Source organism: Schistocerca nitens, chromosome 1, assembly GCF_023898315.1.
Source record: "Schistocerca nitens isolate TAMUIC-IGC-003100 chromosome 1, iqSchNite1.1, whole genome shotgun sequence".
NCBI lineage: Eukaryota > Metazoa > Arthropoda > Insecta > Orthoptera > Acrididae > Schistocerca > Schistocerca nitens.
In genome coordinates, this window is record NC_064614.1 from 32,687,824 (window position 1) to 32,704,207 (window position 16,384).

A 16,384-nucleotide genomic window follows, 5' to 3' on the forward strand; every position below is an offset into this window, starting at 1 on the left:
TCATGTATTGGAAAATTCGACTCGTTCCACATCATTACGAAATATCGTATTCATGATCCATGGAACTAGTATTAATCTAATCTAATCTAATCTAATCTAATCTAATCTAATCTAATCTACACTGCCGAGTTTTGTTAGTGGTTGTAAAAATAAGTTCATTCATATGATATTGGACATTTTATGTCTTGCCATGTGATTAGTTTAGGTTCAAGCCATAAGATGACGAGTGGGTAAGAAGGCAACATAGCAGTGGACAGAATTGGCCTATGGATAGTTGGCAGTAGATAAACAAAGGGCTCTAGGTGATTTCATGTATCCAGAAAAATGCTCACCACGGACTAAAGGTTATGTGCATGAAGTATCTGATTATTGGAGTCTGTGGAACTGAACTGAACTGATAGTGCACATCACATTCTAAATCTCGTCCCCTCTATGAACACACCGGACCTTAATAATATTAGAAATTTAAGGACTACTTAAACCTAACTAACCTAAGTACATCACACACGTTCATACCCAAGGCAGAATTTGAACCTGTGACCGTAGCAGTTGCGCAGTTCCAGACTGAAGTGCCTAGAACCACTCCATTGCAGCTGGCTAGGATTAATTATTAACTAAGTGATATGATGGGCATGAATCACTGAACAATATTATTCTTCGAAATTTTTTTTATAATTTGTGTGTTAAGGTCAATTAACTACATTGATCTGGAAAACAAAGAGATCAGTCACAATAAACATTGCAAGAAACAATTGTCCAACACATGTAGTCCTAGGCATTATTAATATTTTTCATTTTAGCTTGAGACTTGGCTGTTCCACGCCAGGGTTGATTTCAGAAGTAATGAAATTTTCAAGTTATGTATCACTGCCTATACAACACCAAATATTTGCTTACTCAGAATTAAGTGTGGATTATTATCATCAGCGAAAACGTGACCACTGTAACTTCTTTCTTTTGAATGGATAATTTTTTTGTTTTTGTTTTTTGTGATTTGTACTAAGTTGTTACATGTGACATATGTCCTGGGCCATTTTGTCCTGTCTGTTCCTATGTAACATTTATTTGGAGCAGATTAGTTGGAGGAATGTACTACCATTCCCATAACACCATTCAGAACAGTCATTATGATGACATTTCATTCTTTATAATTAATTTTCAACAGCCACTGGAATATGTTGTGCAGTCCTCATAAAAAGGTGTAAAACTTGTTACTTACATAGTAAATACAAATTCACATTACCATGAGTGGGTGCACATTTGTGTTTCTTGTTAACTGTGTGTGAGCATTCATGTTGGACACCACTGTAATTTTCTGAGTGTCCAAAGGTTTTGAACTGCAATGTGTAGTCCAGAGTTGGAGCACTCATCAGCCTTGGAGGATCCGGTGAAACAGCAAATGTTGCGTATGGGCTCATCTCATATATTTCTGAAAGAGAAAAACTTGTCATTTACATAGTGACTTACTCTTCAAAAATGGTATGCAATAAACTGATATTAGGAAAAAGGGGTAGGGGCAGGTAATTGAACTGAGGTAAAAAACATAGACTTTTCATTCAGTCATTAAAAAAGTAAATAACTCTTCAATAATTTTCCAATTGTTTGAAGACACACCAATCATAACAGAGAAGGTTACAGTCCATATTCAGAATTCAGGTCCATCTAATTCCTTGTGCATTTCTATTAATGTGGAACCTTTATGTACATATCTTCATTTCACTGCCTTCCTTGACTTACTACACATTTCTCCTTCTATCTTTTCATTTCTTTGCCGTCTCTTCATTTTTATATATTCTATTGAATATCCATCATGCTGACTCTTTAAACATGCAATGTATCAGCTGCTTTGTAGAAATAACAAACTTTGTCCATGGAAAAAATAGTGGCTTGCTAATCATTTACTCATTTACTTGAGTGTTTATTATCCTTAATTCAAGGTTTCAGTTTATTTACTATTATTCCTCTTGTAAAAAAAAGGAAAATTCTCAGTGCACAATGTCACAAAAAAATCCAAAGCATGGGGAGCAAGTCAACGGCACAAGTGACAAAAATGAAAACAAAAAACTGTGTTGTGTCAACATCTACAAATAAAAGTGTCACCAAAATGAAACTGGAATAAAGAAAAACAGAAGGAAACAATGAATCAGTTCAGCATTGCATATTCTCATTACCAGATTTCAGCAGAAAATTACAAAAACAATATCTGACAGAAGCAGTAGGCTTCAAAAAAAGATGTTTTTCATAAAGAAGAGGCCCTCTATTTTGAAAATTTATTAGTCTACCACTAAATGACTGAAATTTTGTGCAAAAAACAGAATGGATTTTTTAACTTAATTTCCTTTTATATCATGTCACTTCATCCATCATTTTTGCAATGAGTAATTGCTTCTCTGAAGTCCACTTTTGTAAATTATGCAAAATACTTGTGTACAGGACATTAAAATGTTTCCAGTTATGTTTGAAAAATATGGAAATAGATGGAAGTCAGAGGATACAAATACAGTAAACATGGGTGACATTACAACAATTAGCACTTAAAATCCACAGTATTCTCACAACTGAAACATCTTTGTGGACAGATCTATTTTCCCAATAAAAGGTGACATTAACACATGTCTCATTTATCCTCATGTATTTTTCACTTCAATAGTCCAAAAGACTTGCATTGTATTTTCAAGTTATTGTAATGAGTAAGAAATATCCCTTTTGCATAACAGAACACTGGTTATAATCTTTTCTGGAGATGAAACTGACAGTAGCTCATTTCTATCAGCTGCTTTTATTCCAGTTACAATGTTAAGAAGTTCAATTTTGCATTTAGTTTTGTATAACATGCAACAAATATGCCACCCAACTTACAAAAAACATTCTCTTAGTTAAATCTTCATGTAGGTTGTACTGTACTCTTTCTTCTGACAGATCTACACTGGCATGACAAAAGTCTTGGGATAAATATATGCAGATAGTGGTAGCATTGTACACACAAGGTATAAAAGGGTAGAGTATTGGTGAAGCTGCCATTTATACTCAGGTGATTCATATTAACAGGTTTCCAACTTTATTATGGCCACACTATGGGAATTAACAGACTTTAAATGCGGAACTGTAGTTTGAGGTAGATGTGTGGGACATTCCATTACAGAAATTGTTAGGAAATTCAATGTTCTGAGATTCATAATGTCAAGAGAGTGCTGAGAATACCAAATTCTAGGCATTACCTCACACCACAAACGCAGTGGCTGATGGCCTTTATGTAGTGACAGAACAGCGGTGTTGTCAGTGCTAATCGACAAGCAACATTGTGTGAAGTAATTGCAAAAATCAGTGTGGGATGTTTGACAAACATATCCATTGGGACAGTGTGGTGAAATTTGGCTTTAATAGCCATGGCCACAGGTGACCAACATGAGTGTCCTTGCTAACAGCATGACATCACCTGCAGTGCCTCTCATGGGCACGCGACCATACTGGTTGGTCTGTATGCGCGACTGGAAAACTGTGGCCTGGTCAGATGAGTCTCGATTTCCGTTAGTATGAGTTGATGGTCAGTTCAAGTGTGATTCACACCCCACAAAACCATTGACCCAAGTTGTTCTCAAGGCACTGTGCAAGCTGGTGATGGCTGCATTATGGTGTGGGCTGTGTTTACATGGAATGAACTGGGTCCTCTGGTCCAACTGAGAAGATCATTGATTGGAAATGGTTATATTCAGCTACTTGGAGACTATTTGCTGCAGCCATTCATGGACTTCATGTTCCCAAACAACAACGGAATTTTATGGATGACAATGCACCATGTCACTGGGCAACAGCTGCTAGCGATCGGTTTGAAGAACATTCTGCAGAATTCAAGTGAATCGTTTGGTCACCCAGGTTGCCCAACATGAATCCCATCAAACATTTATGGGACATAATCGAGAGGTCAGTTTGTGCAAAAAATCCTGCATTGGCAACACTTTTGCAATTATGGATGGTTACAGAGGTAGCATGGCTCAATATTTCTGCAGGGTAGTTCGAATGATTTGTTGGGTCCATGCTGTGTCAAGATGCTCCACTATGTCAAGCAAAAGGAGTTACAACATGATATTATGAGGTATCCCTTGACTTTTGTCACCTCGGTGTATGTCATCAGCTGATTTGTACACCTACACTCTTGGCCTTGTATTACATCATGCACTATCTAGGAGTTTTTCTCTGTGGATACTGTCTTAGAGACTGTTCAACATGTAGTTCATTTTTAACAGAAGTATAGTTACATTTGAAAGAGCAAATTCTTTGTAAGTACTTGTAAACATAATAAATATTATGTGCATTACATCCACAGGCCCCAGTGGACCCAACGCTACTGACTGACTGCCGTATCATTTTCGGCCAATGGCATCCCTGGATATACAGGGATGTGGGTCAGCACACCACTCTCCCAGCCATTGTTAGTGACCTGTACCACTACTACTAGTTCAAGTAGCTCCTCAGTCAGCATCATGAGGCTGAGTGCACCCCATTCCAGTCCTCCCACCAAGGAAAAATTCCTGGCAGCACTGGAAATTGAACCCAGGTCTTCCATCTGATAGTCAGACAGGCTAAACGCTCAGCAACAGAGGCAAACCCTTACCAGTAATCACTAAATTAAAATTAATTTCTTCTGGTGGTAAGCAGCCAAAATAATAATAATAATAATCTTCTTTCCTTTCTCAGATGTTATGTCTGGTTAAAAATGGAAAGTCACGGACCTTGATCAAGCATGACTTCCTTTTAGCTGTACAGTATATGTTACATTGCATTTAGGAACTTTCGGGTAATTGAACATGTATCAATAATTACAGATTTCTGTAGTTGTATATGGTGGATATTTGTGTGGTATGACTCCTGTAGTTGATAGTATAATCGGTATAATTTCAACTTTATCCTGATGCCATATGCCTTTGGCTTCCTCTGCCAGTTGGATGTATTTTTCAATTTTTTCTCCTGTTTTCTTCTGTATATTTGTTGTATTGGGTATGGATATTTCGATTAGTTGTGTTAATTTCTTCTTTTTATTGGTGAGTATGATGTCAGGTTTGTTATGTGGTGTTGTTTTATCTGTTATAATGGTTCTGTTCCAGTATAATTTGTATTCATCATTCTCCAGTACGTTTTGTGGTGCATACTTGTATGTGGGAACGTGTTGTTTTATTAGTTTATGTTATATGGCAAGTTGTTGATGTATTATTTTTGCTACATTGTCATGTATTCTGGTGTATTCTGTATTTGCTAGTATTGTACATCCTCTTGTGATGTGATCTACTGTTTCTATTTGTTGTTTGCAAAGTCTGCATTTATCTGTTGTGGTATTGGGATCTTTAATAATATGCTTGCTGTAATATCTGGTGTTTATTGTTTGATCCTGTATTGCAATCATGAATCCTTCTGTCTCACTGTATATATTGCCTTTTCTTAGCCATGTGTTGGATGCGTCTTGATCGATGTGTGGCTGTGTTAGATGATACAGGTGCTTGCCATGTAGTGTTTTCTTTTTCCAATTTACTTTCTTCGTACCTGTTGATGTTATGTGATCTAAAGGGTTGTAGAAGTGGTTATGAAATTGCAATGGTGTAACCAATGTATTTACATGAGTGATTGCTTTGTGTATTTTGCTAGTTTCTGCTCATTCTATAAAGAATTTTCTTAAATTGTCTACCTGTCCATAATGTAGGTTTTTTATGTCGATAAATCCCCTTCCTCCTTCCTTTCTGCTTAATGTGAATCTTGCTGTTGCTGAATGTATGTGATGTATTCTATATTTGTGGCATTGTGATCTTGTAAGTGTATTGAGCGCTTCTAGGTCTGTGTTACTCCATTTCACTACTCCAAATGAGTAGGTCAATATTGGTATAGCATAAGTATTTATAGCTTTTGTCTTGTTTCTTGCTGTCAATTCTGTTTTCTGTATTTTTGTTAGTCTTTGTCTGTATTTTTCTTTTAGTTCTTCTTTAATATTTGTATTATCTATTCCTATTTTTTGTCTGTATCCTAGATATTTATTGGCATCTGTTTTTCCATCGCTTCTATGCAGTCGCTGTGGTTATCCAATATGTAATCTTCTTGTTTAGTGTGTTTTCCCTTGACTATGCTATTTTTCTTACATTTGTCTGTTCCAAAAGCCATATTTATATCATTGTTGAATACTTCTGTTATCTTTAGTAATTGGTTGAGTTGTTGATTCATTGCTGCCAGTAGTTTTAGATCATCCATGTATAGCAAATGTGTGATTTTGTGTTGGTATGTTCCAGTAATATTATATCCATAATTTGTATTATTTAGCATGTTGGATAGTGGGTTCAGAGCAAGGCAGAACCAGAAAGGACTTAATAAGTCTCCTTGGCATATTCCACACTTAATCTTTATTGGCTGTGATGTGATATTATTTGAATTTGTTTGGATATTAAGTGTTGTTTTCCAATTTTTCATTGCTATGTTTAGGAACTGTATCAATTTAGGATCTACTTTGTAGATTTCCAATATCTGTAGTAACCATAAGTGGGGTACACTATCAAAAGATTTTTGGTAATTGATGTATGCGTAGTGTAGCGACCTTTGTTTAGTTTTAGCTTGATATGTCACCTCTGCATCTATTATCAGTTGCTCTTTACATCCTCATGCTCCTTTGCAGCAGCCTTTTTGTTCTTCATTTATAATTTTGTTCTGTGTTGTATGTGTCATTAATTTCTGTGTAATGACTGAAGTTAATATTTTGTATATTGTTGGTAGGCATGTTATGGGGTGATATTTTGCTGGGTTTGCTGCGTCTGCTTGATCTTTAGGTTTCAGATAGTTTTTTCCTTGTGTAAGTGTATCAGGGACTGTGTATGGGTCTGCAATGTAACTGTTAAATAATTTAGTTAGATGTGAATGTGTTGAGGTGAACTTCTTTAGCCAGAAATTTGCTATTTTATCTTTTCCAGGGCCTTTCCAATTGTGCGTAGAATTAATTGCTCGGGCGACTTCATGTTGCAAAATTATCACTTCAGGCATTTGTGCTATCATCTTGTATGTGTCTGTTTCTGCTTGTATCCACCATGCATGTCTGTTATGTTGTACCGGGTTTGACCATATATTGCTCCAGAAGTGTTCCATGCCTGTTATGTTTGGTGGATTGTCTATTTTAATGTGTGTGTTATCGATTGTCTGGTAAAATTTCTTTTGATTTGTGTTGAATGTTTGATTTTGTTTCCTTCTATTTTCACTTTTTTTGTATCTTCTAAGTCGTTTGGCCAATGCTTGTAATTTCTGCTTCTTTTCATCTAATTGCTCTATCGCTTCTTGTTGTGAGATTTTACCTAAACTTTTTCGTTTTTTGTCTGATATTTCATTTCTTATAAATTGTGTTAGCTGTCCGATGTCTTTTCTCAGTTTTTCTATTCTGATCTGTAGCCTGTGCTGCCATGCTGGTTTTGTGGGTTTCTTCTGTGTGTTGGTTGGTTCTGATCTCTGCCTAGTGTGTATATTTAGTGTAGTGAGTGCTCCTGTATAAACCAGTAGTTGTAACTCTTCCATAGTTGTATTTTCATTTATTTTGTTGTGTATTATTGTGTTGATAGTTGTTATTGTTGTTTCGACTTGTGGGTTATTTGGGGGTCTATGCAAGAATGGTCTAATGTCTGTATTTGTGTCATTGTATTCTATATATGTCAGCTGAAATTTTTCTTCTATATCTAACATGTGTGTCACTTCATGTTCTACTTGTGCTTGTTCTGGTGGCTGTCTTAAGATTTCGTTTTCATCTGATTGTTTAATTGATGCATGTTCTTTGTTTGTTTGCTTTGGGATGTTTGAGTCCATTACTGTATTTTCTTCTTCTTCTGATTGCACATTATTTTGTTCCAGTATTTGTTGTACTTGTTGTTTGATGTTTTCTAATTCTGACTGAGGTATCCTGTTATTTTTTATTATTACATGGATTTGATCAGCTAGTCGTTGTTTTGTTAAAAATTATGGTACAGTATTCCACTGTATCCATTTGATTGAAACTCAAACTACATGACTAATTTTAAAAAAAACCTGTAAATAAAACCCTTATGCAAATCATGCTCCTACTTGTCTTGAAAAGTATAAACATAAAAGCTAGGAAATCAGAAATCGCTACCACACTACACTACACTGTCACTACAGGACAGACACAGAAGATCATACAAAACACTAATAAAGTGTGCGCAGAATATGCTCAAAGAATCTGTTCATAGTAATCAGAAACCCAAAACCACCATGAGTCAAAGGAATTTCCATGCACCCTTGGGGAAACCAATTTCATGACAACACAAGTAGACAGCCTGTGAATACAACACAATGGAAACAATAGAATGTCACACCCCCATAACAAGGTAAGAAATATCCTTACTGATAAAGGCAAAAAATTAAAATGGTTTCAGGGCCAGACAGCAAATATACAGAACACCTCAAAGAATCCTATCTCATGATGGAAGACTGCTGGATGGAACTATTCAACAATTACAGGAGCACAGGGAAAATACCACAATGGAAAACATCAATGATGAATGGGCTCATACATAGGTGTAGCCCTTGAAAAACATCTTTAAAATTTTTCTTGGAAATCTTAACCAGCAGGGTTAACACTGAAGTAGATGCCCAAATTCTAGAAAACCAGTTTGGTTTCAGAAAGGGAAGAAGAACCCTTTATGCAGTGAATTGCTTAATAGAGCAAACTCAAGAAACACTAAGACACCCAGGGAAAAAAAAATCTTTAGTCTTTATAGACTAAAGTAGGGTCTTTGATACTCTCACCTGAAAACAGCCATTACTTGGTGGTGCACACCAAATAACAAAGTACAGGGTGTCCTTTTCAAACCTCCCACATTTCAAAGGCCCATGAAAAAAATAAAAAGAAAAGAACTATAGTACATATGATAATGAAATTGCACCATATGCTGCAGCATCTCAAAGAATTTGTAGCCTCATGTTAGACATGCAAACTGTTGTTGCCACAGTGCAGCATGATTGCATGAATTGAAAATGGCAGCCCCACAGCAGCCAGTAGAGTGATTTGCAGAGACAAAATTGCCGATCACTGTGCACAGAAATTATTGTAGGTTGCATGGATGTGATTCACCTTATGTGAAAGCAATTAAGGAATGGTATCATGAGTTACTGGCAACTGGAAGTGTTCTGAAACATTCAGGCAGTGCATGTTGCAGTGTTTTGGAGGAGGTAGTTGAGAACAACAGACAAGTGTTTCCAAGAAGCCCATGTAATTCAAGTCAGCAGGCATTAGGCAACTTAATGTACCATGAGTAAAACTGCATCATGTAGAACACCACCAGCTTCATTTGCAAGCTTAGAAACTGCAAATTCTGCAACATTTAATTACAAATGTGCTGACAACAGTTTGCTAAGGATATGCTGTAGCATATTGACATGAATGCTGGCTTCTTGGAAAGATATACTGACATATTGCCAAGTGGAGATCCTATAAATCTGGTGTAACTGGATCTCCACTTGGCAGTAAACCATTCTTCGGTCTTCACGTATGCTGTATTGGCTTAATCAAACCATGGAGGGAAAAAAAGTTGATGAAATTTATAAGGGTCAGTCAAACAAATATGAGACAGATGGAAAAAAGTAAGTAAATTGTTTATTATTTCAAAAGTAATTGCCACAACTGTTGATACATTTATCCCACTGTGAGACAAGGTGGTCAGTGCCTTCATGGAAAAATGTTTCCGGTTGCTTTTGAATGTTGCTCGACATATACCTCTTCATCCAATGAATGTCTTTCTTCATGGCTCAACAAACATGGTAATTGCTTTGAGAGAGATTGAGACTGTGTGGTGGATGTGTAAGGGCTTCTCATGAAACTTCTGCAGCATAGTTGAAATAACCTTGGCAACATGTGAGCTCCCCCCATGCAATTTCCTTATTTTTGGAGTCCTGAAGAAGAACCTTTACGGCTGGTGATATGCTTTGGACAAAGGTGTACGCCCCTGGCTACAATCATGGTTCCATCGCAACCACAAACTTTTTTTTTTATGAAGGCATTGACCACATTGTCTCACAGCAGGACAGATGTATTAACAGTTATGGTGATTATTTTTGAAATAATAAATGGTTGATTTACTTTTTCCCACCTGACTTGTTTTAATTTGACTACCCATTATAAATGTGTTCCAACATTATTACAACTTTTTGCTTTGTCCTCAGGATTTTAACCTATATCTGCAGTGAATAGTATTAAAAAAATGCGTAACTTGTATCCTTCCATTCAGTCATAAATTATGGAAAATACTACTGGTGCAGTTGGAAATCAAGTTTTATACTTAAAAAACATCACAACAAAAAATGGGAGTCCGTGAAAACCACTGTTTAAGTAGTTGAGCTTTCCTATTCTTCCAGGCATACATATCTTGCAATGTAATGTGTATTCAGAGGGCTATATAATGGACATCTAAAAGCAAACACTGACCACCATCATCATAACATGACCAGGAGATTTAAATACCAAGGAGAATGAGTAGAAACTCATCTACCATAAAACATAGCTATGGGAGCCTGAATAAACAAGATGGAATTAGCGTACAAGTTCACTATGAACACCTACAATAAAGAACTTTCGATCAGTGCAAATTAAGACTTTATATCTAGCAGTAAGTCTGAAATTTACAAGAATAGAATTATTTAGGAAGTTAGAACTTGAGGACTGAAGGGTTCTAAGGGGGATAGTGGGAACTCTAAGAACAAGAGATAGTCAATACAGAAAATAAGCAAACCAAGAACTGCACATCCAGATCAAGAGGACTCCAGACACTATCAGGAACAAGAGAATTATGTTATTTGGACACATCATTAACTGGGCCAGTAGAAGATGACACATCACAAATTGAAGTCTCTTGTGTGTGGAAAATCAAAGTACACTGGAGCCAAGTGGTTCAAATATATCTGAGAAAAACTCAAATACAGTAAACAGATATTTATAACAATGCACTTTCAAATAAAAAATTGAGGCTGCAATAGTTATCAGAACAGAATTAGCACTATGAAAAAAAGTCAAGAAAAGAAAAGTGAAGCAGGTTGCAAAGTATGAGACTGAAAGAACATTGTGTAAGGATAAAGACTAGAAGAGAAGAAATTGTTCCAAATTGATGTAGTCCTTAGGTGGCCAAAATAAAAAGAAGAAAATAACTCAAGCAAAACAACACTCCTCCTGGTCAGAAAACAGAACTGTTGGGCTCTGACACCTTAATTTTGCAGAACTAATGATGCATAGCAACTTCTCACAAGAGTTAAAAGACAAATAAGCAGTCTCACATCTGAAATCAAGAAGTTTCTACTGGAAAATTGCTTCTATAGTGTTTGTGAGTATCTGGAACACTGATGGAAGAGGCTCACCTTGCACTGTGACCTTTTTACTGTTTGTAAAGAAGGCCAACAGAGTACCATAATTAATGATAACATTTGTGGTCACTGCCATGTAAATGAATATTATATGATACTCTAATACATACCCGTTATCGTATTTAAGTGGTATGAAATTATTGTTATTGTGAGTATTAATGTGGAACTGTGTGCATAAAATGTACATAAAGGGTGTAACAAAATTATACTGACAAATTTTATGGGGTTGTAGAGAGTGCCTCAAGGAACAAATACTGAATAGGAATCCATGTCTGGAAAAACAATCCAATGATTCCACAGAGTACTAAAACTATAGGGGCCAATATCTACTGCAAGTCTATCACTTTGGCAGCAAACAGGAGTTTTACGAGGTGCATTCAAGTTCTAAGGCCTCCGATTTTTTTTCTAATTAACTACTCACCCGAAATTGATGAAACTGGCATTACTTCTCAACGTAATCGCCCTGCAGACATACACATTTTTCACAACGCTGATGCCATGATTCCATGGCAGTGGCGAAGGCTTCTTTAGGAGTCTGTTTTGACCACTGGAAAATCGCTGAGGCAATAGCAGCACGGCTGGTGAATGTGCGGCCACGGAGAGTGTCTTTCATTGTTGGAAAAAGCCAAAAGTCACTAGGAGCCAGGTCAGGTGATTAGGGAGCATGAGGAATCAGTTCAAAGTTGTTATCATGAAGAAACTGTTGCGTAACATTAGCTCGATGTGCGGGTGCGTTGACTTGGTGAAACAGCACACACTCAGCCCTTCCCGGACCTTTCTGTTGCAGTGCAGGAAGGAATTTGTTCTTCAAAACATTTTCGTAGGATGCACCTGTTACTGTAGTGCCCTTTGGAATGCAATGGGTAAGGATTATGCCCTCGCTGTCCCAGAACATGGACACCATCATTTTTTCAGCACTGGCGGTTACCCGAAATTTTTTTGGTGGCCGTGAATCTGTGTGCTTCCATTGAGCTGACTGGCGCTTTGTTTCTGGATTGAAAAATGGCATCCACGTCTCATCCATTGTCACAACCGACGAAAAGAAAGTCCCATTCATGCTGTCGTTGCGCGTCAACATTGTTGGCAACATGCCACACGGGCGGCCATGTGGTCATCCGTCAGCATTCGTGGCACCCACCTGGATGACACTTTTCGCATTTTCAGGTCGTCATGCAGCATCTCTCCACTTTCTCGATCATGTCGTCAGACTGGCTTGTGTGAGCCCGAGGTTGTTTCGGTTTGTTGTCACACGATGTTCTGCCTTCATTAAACTGTCGCACCCATGAACGCACTTTCGACACATCCATAACTCCATCACCACATGTCTCCTTCAACTGTCGATGAATTTCAATTAGTTTCACACCACGCAAATTCAGAAAACGAATGATTGCACGCTGTTCAAGTAAGGAAAACGTCGCCATTTTAAGTATTTAAAACAGTTCTCATTCTCGCCGCTGGTGGTAAAATTCCATCTGCTGTACGGTGCTGCCATCTCTGGGACGTATTGACAATGAATGCGGCCTCATTTTAAAACAATGCGCATGTTTCTATCTCTTTCCAGTCCGGAGAAAAAAAACCGGAGGCCTTAGAACTTGAATGCACCTCGTATACACTGATTCACTGCAAGCAAAATTTCTTGTTACGGCCCTGATGTCATTCAGAACATTAAGTGTCATCAAATATGTCCCTGCTTATAGGAGCAACACTTTATCAACCATTCAGTGCAGTAGCACTGTAAAATCTCTCACTTACTGCCGAAGGGGTATCCTAGAGACTGACATTAGTCCCAATAAATTTGATGCTCTGTAGCATTGTTGGGTGGCATTTTCCAACATATGTTCATCTCCTCTAGTTATTTCTCAAGAAACACTCCACAGCCACTCAATGTTTGCCAATATTGTTTTGTAACATCCTGTATATTATCCCCAGATCTGTAGACAAGTAGGTGATATAATTTTTCTCACAATATTTTAACAGATTTCTTAGTTACCATTCTCAGCACTGAGTCGAGCAGAGATCTGTGTTGCTTACTGTTTCAACTCCAGTCAAGCTATGAGCTAGATAGACTGTACTTGTGGCATGTGGCCTTTCCGTTCACTGTCTTTTTTAGGAGTCCAAACAGTAAGCAACCAATCTTCTTGACTCACATGAGTAAGGCACCTATGGAAGTTGATGAAATATTATGAGAAAGCCAAAGTGCAATCTCAAGAATTTGATCCACAAACTTACCAGAAGATTTTTCTGTGGCTTTATGGTGCCCATCGGATTTGGTTGGTGATGATGAATATATTTGTTGAAAATTCTTCTTATTGTCCATTTCAGCAGCTTCCTTGCTAATGCTTAAGCTCTCAGGTACACCTAGGCTATTTTTCCGTTCTGAACTTTGCAGACAGTGTCTGGAAAGATGAAATGAGAAAGCTCTGCCTTTACAGAAACATGGAGAATGTATCTGCTGATTAACAATACATCCAGTAACTTACTTTCTGTGTATGGCCACATAGAAAAATATCGCTGCAGACAGCATGAGGATACTTGAGCAGACAATAGGTACCATTAAATAAACATCCTCATAGAAGTGTAAGGTATTTTTCAGATTTTGTCTCTCACTCACTGGAGCAACTGTTGCTATTAAAGTGATCAGAAATGCTAGTTTATATTTTCATGAAGATACACTGTAAAATTTATATCCTAGATCATATAAAAAAGTGCAATGCCTGAGGTTAAATGAAAGATGTGTCACTTACCTCCCAAAACTGTTGTTGTGGCACTTGTGAAATGCGCTGTTGTTGACCCAGCACTATTGTGAGCTGTAATTCGGAGCTCATACCAAGTGGCTGGCTGAAGATCTCTTATTAAGAAGTTTCTTGAAGGTGCACTATTGTTGATCAAAATCCATTTGGCATTGCTTTTCAAAATTCGATATTCAACAACGAAGTACAAAATTGGGCATCCACCATCTGGCCAAGTTTGCAGATGTAAGGAGAGAGAAGTAGCATTTGATGTGACCATGCTTTTGTGGTTTGGGATCTTTGGTCCTGTAAAGAAGTTTCAATGATTTTCATTAGCACTGCATTATTTGGTTGCTCATAATATAATAGAAATTTCATCCTTTTCATAAAATTATTAACAGAAATTAGAATGAATTAAATTTTTCTTGGTTGTTAAGAGACCTCAGCACAATAAAATCTGACTATGCTGCTTAACACTATTTGCAGTTACACTACTTACATTTAACCTAGTAAATTAGGCGGAAAGTTAATATTTGAATAGAAGCTGTTGCTTCATAAGTTGTATTAAATATCTTCTGTTTATTTCATGTTGGAAGCTTCTATTTGCATGAATTCATTGATATTTTTCCAAGAAAGGCAAGCCAGAGGCATATTTACAACACACTACTGTGTGTCACACATCTTTACAATGAACATTTTTATTTGTCATGTACTTAACAGTCGTTTTTCAGTCCCAGATTTTAGATAATCAGGTAAGTTGTAGAAAGAGTAGTTACTGAGGTCTTTTCCTTTTAATTGGAAGGAATTTGTAATTTCTTGTTTTGTATGGCATGGAAAGTTGTTGGGAAAAATTTGCATCAGAGTGCATAACTCAACTCTGAATCCAAGACAAAGATTTTTTTGTCTTGTACTGTAATTGTGAAAAATACAGTTCAGCTAAAACTCATTATTTGATAAGCAGTAAATACCATTATGTAGTAAATGTACTTCACATTGAGTACAAGAATTATAAGATATTTAAGGGTGTGTTTGCAAGATATGCAGTAGGGTGGCTTTTATCTGGTACTTTTTAATTTTTTACAATTTTTCTTTGTCTACCCTTCAGTAAAAAAAAATGAGCTGTGTGGAATTTGGGCTCAGTAGGACAAGGGTAACAGGTGCTCCTGTGTCTTCAAAACTGGAAAATTCATAACGATTAAACTATCAATGTTGCAAAATATTATTTCTGCATGACAAATTCATCTAATAACAAATACAGGCAGTTTTGTTTACTTTAGTCTCAATGGAATGCATTCTCATGTCACACATTGCATAGGTTGTGTGATGTGACATGTGAATGACCACAGACAGGTAGAGAGAGAGAGAGAGAGAGAGAGAGAGAGAGAGAGAGAGAGCACACTGAGCAGAACCATTCATTTTAAGACCCAACACTGACCACCCCAGCAGTCTTCCACTTTTGAGGGAAGGCAACAATTGTAGCAAGGACAATGTCTTCATTTATCAGTTTGTTTATGGAAGAAAATGTATTTACTCTGGTATTACTCCCATGTAATAACTGAAAGCAAACTGTCATCTGTCAAATAAACATTAAAGGTTTTCACCTACAATCTGCAGTTCTGTAAATTAACTGTGCATCAAAGTTGCATACTATCTGTACAGGAAGTGATGATTTATTGCAAATTGGCATAAATTCTGACAGAAGCTGAGAAACTTTGTACCAAAATTAGAAGTTTCATGTGAACAGTGTTGGCAACTACAAAAACAAACTGGAAGGTCATTGGACAATAATAAGCCAAAAGAAACAAATTTTGCTAAAATCTCGATGACATTTTTGATCAATAACAGTCTAAAGGACAGCCGTGGTGTATGGAATTGACTAACAGATACTTGAGAAAGACAGAAGAGCCTCTGAGAAAGCATAGACAGTTGGAAGTGGTGAGAGCAAAGTGAACATGAAATTCATCAATTGACTAAATCAATTATTTATGCATTTATCACATGACTGTTATAAATGAATACACTTGAAAGTAAAAGAAGAGAAAACTCTCAACTCATTAAATGTTATTAATTTTACTTGTATTTCAGTTGTCTGACTTACATTCATTCAAAGCTTTCTTACCATTTTCTCTGACTGAATTGCCACATTGCTGGCATGATGCCACTAATGGTGAATTGGAGTTACTTGATTTTGAGATAGTGTCAGGAATATCAAATGAAAATACTGTCTCAAAACTTCCATCACCACAAGTGAAAAAGGAGAGGAGGAAGTCAAG

The 16,384-nt window shown here is 36.8% G+C and overlaps 1 protein-coding gene across 1 annotated transcript in view; it reads right to left on the minus strand.

Moving 5' to 3' along the window:
* Positions 1–16,384, minus strand: part of LOC126263057 (Down syndrome cell adhesion molecule-like protein Dscam2) — a 551,657-nt gene that overhangs the window by 49,934 nt on the left and 485,339 nt on the right. Inside the window, exons 29-32 of the mRNA XM_049960035.1 lie at positions 14,127–14,417; positions 13,863–14,007; positions 13,612–13,778; positions 1,244–1,429 (exon numbers count right to left, since the gene is read on the minus strand). Coding sequence (XP_049815992.1) covers positions 1,244–1,429; positions 13,612–13,778; positions 13,863–14,007; positions 14,127–14,417 — 789 coding nt within the window. The remainder of the gene's footprint in view (positions 1–1,243; positions 1,430–13,611; positions 13,779–13,862; positions 14,008–14,126; positions 14,418–16,384) is intronic.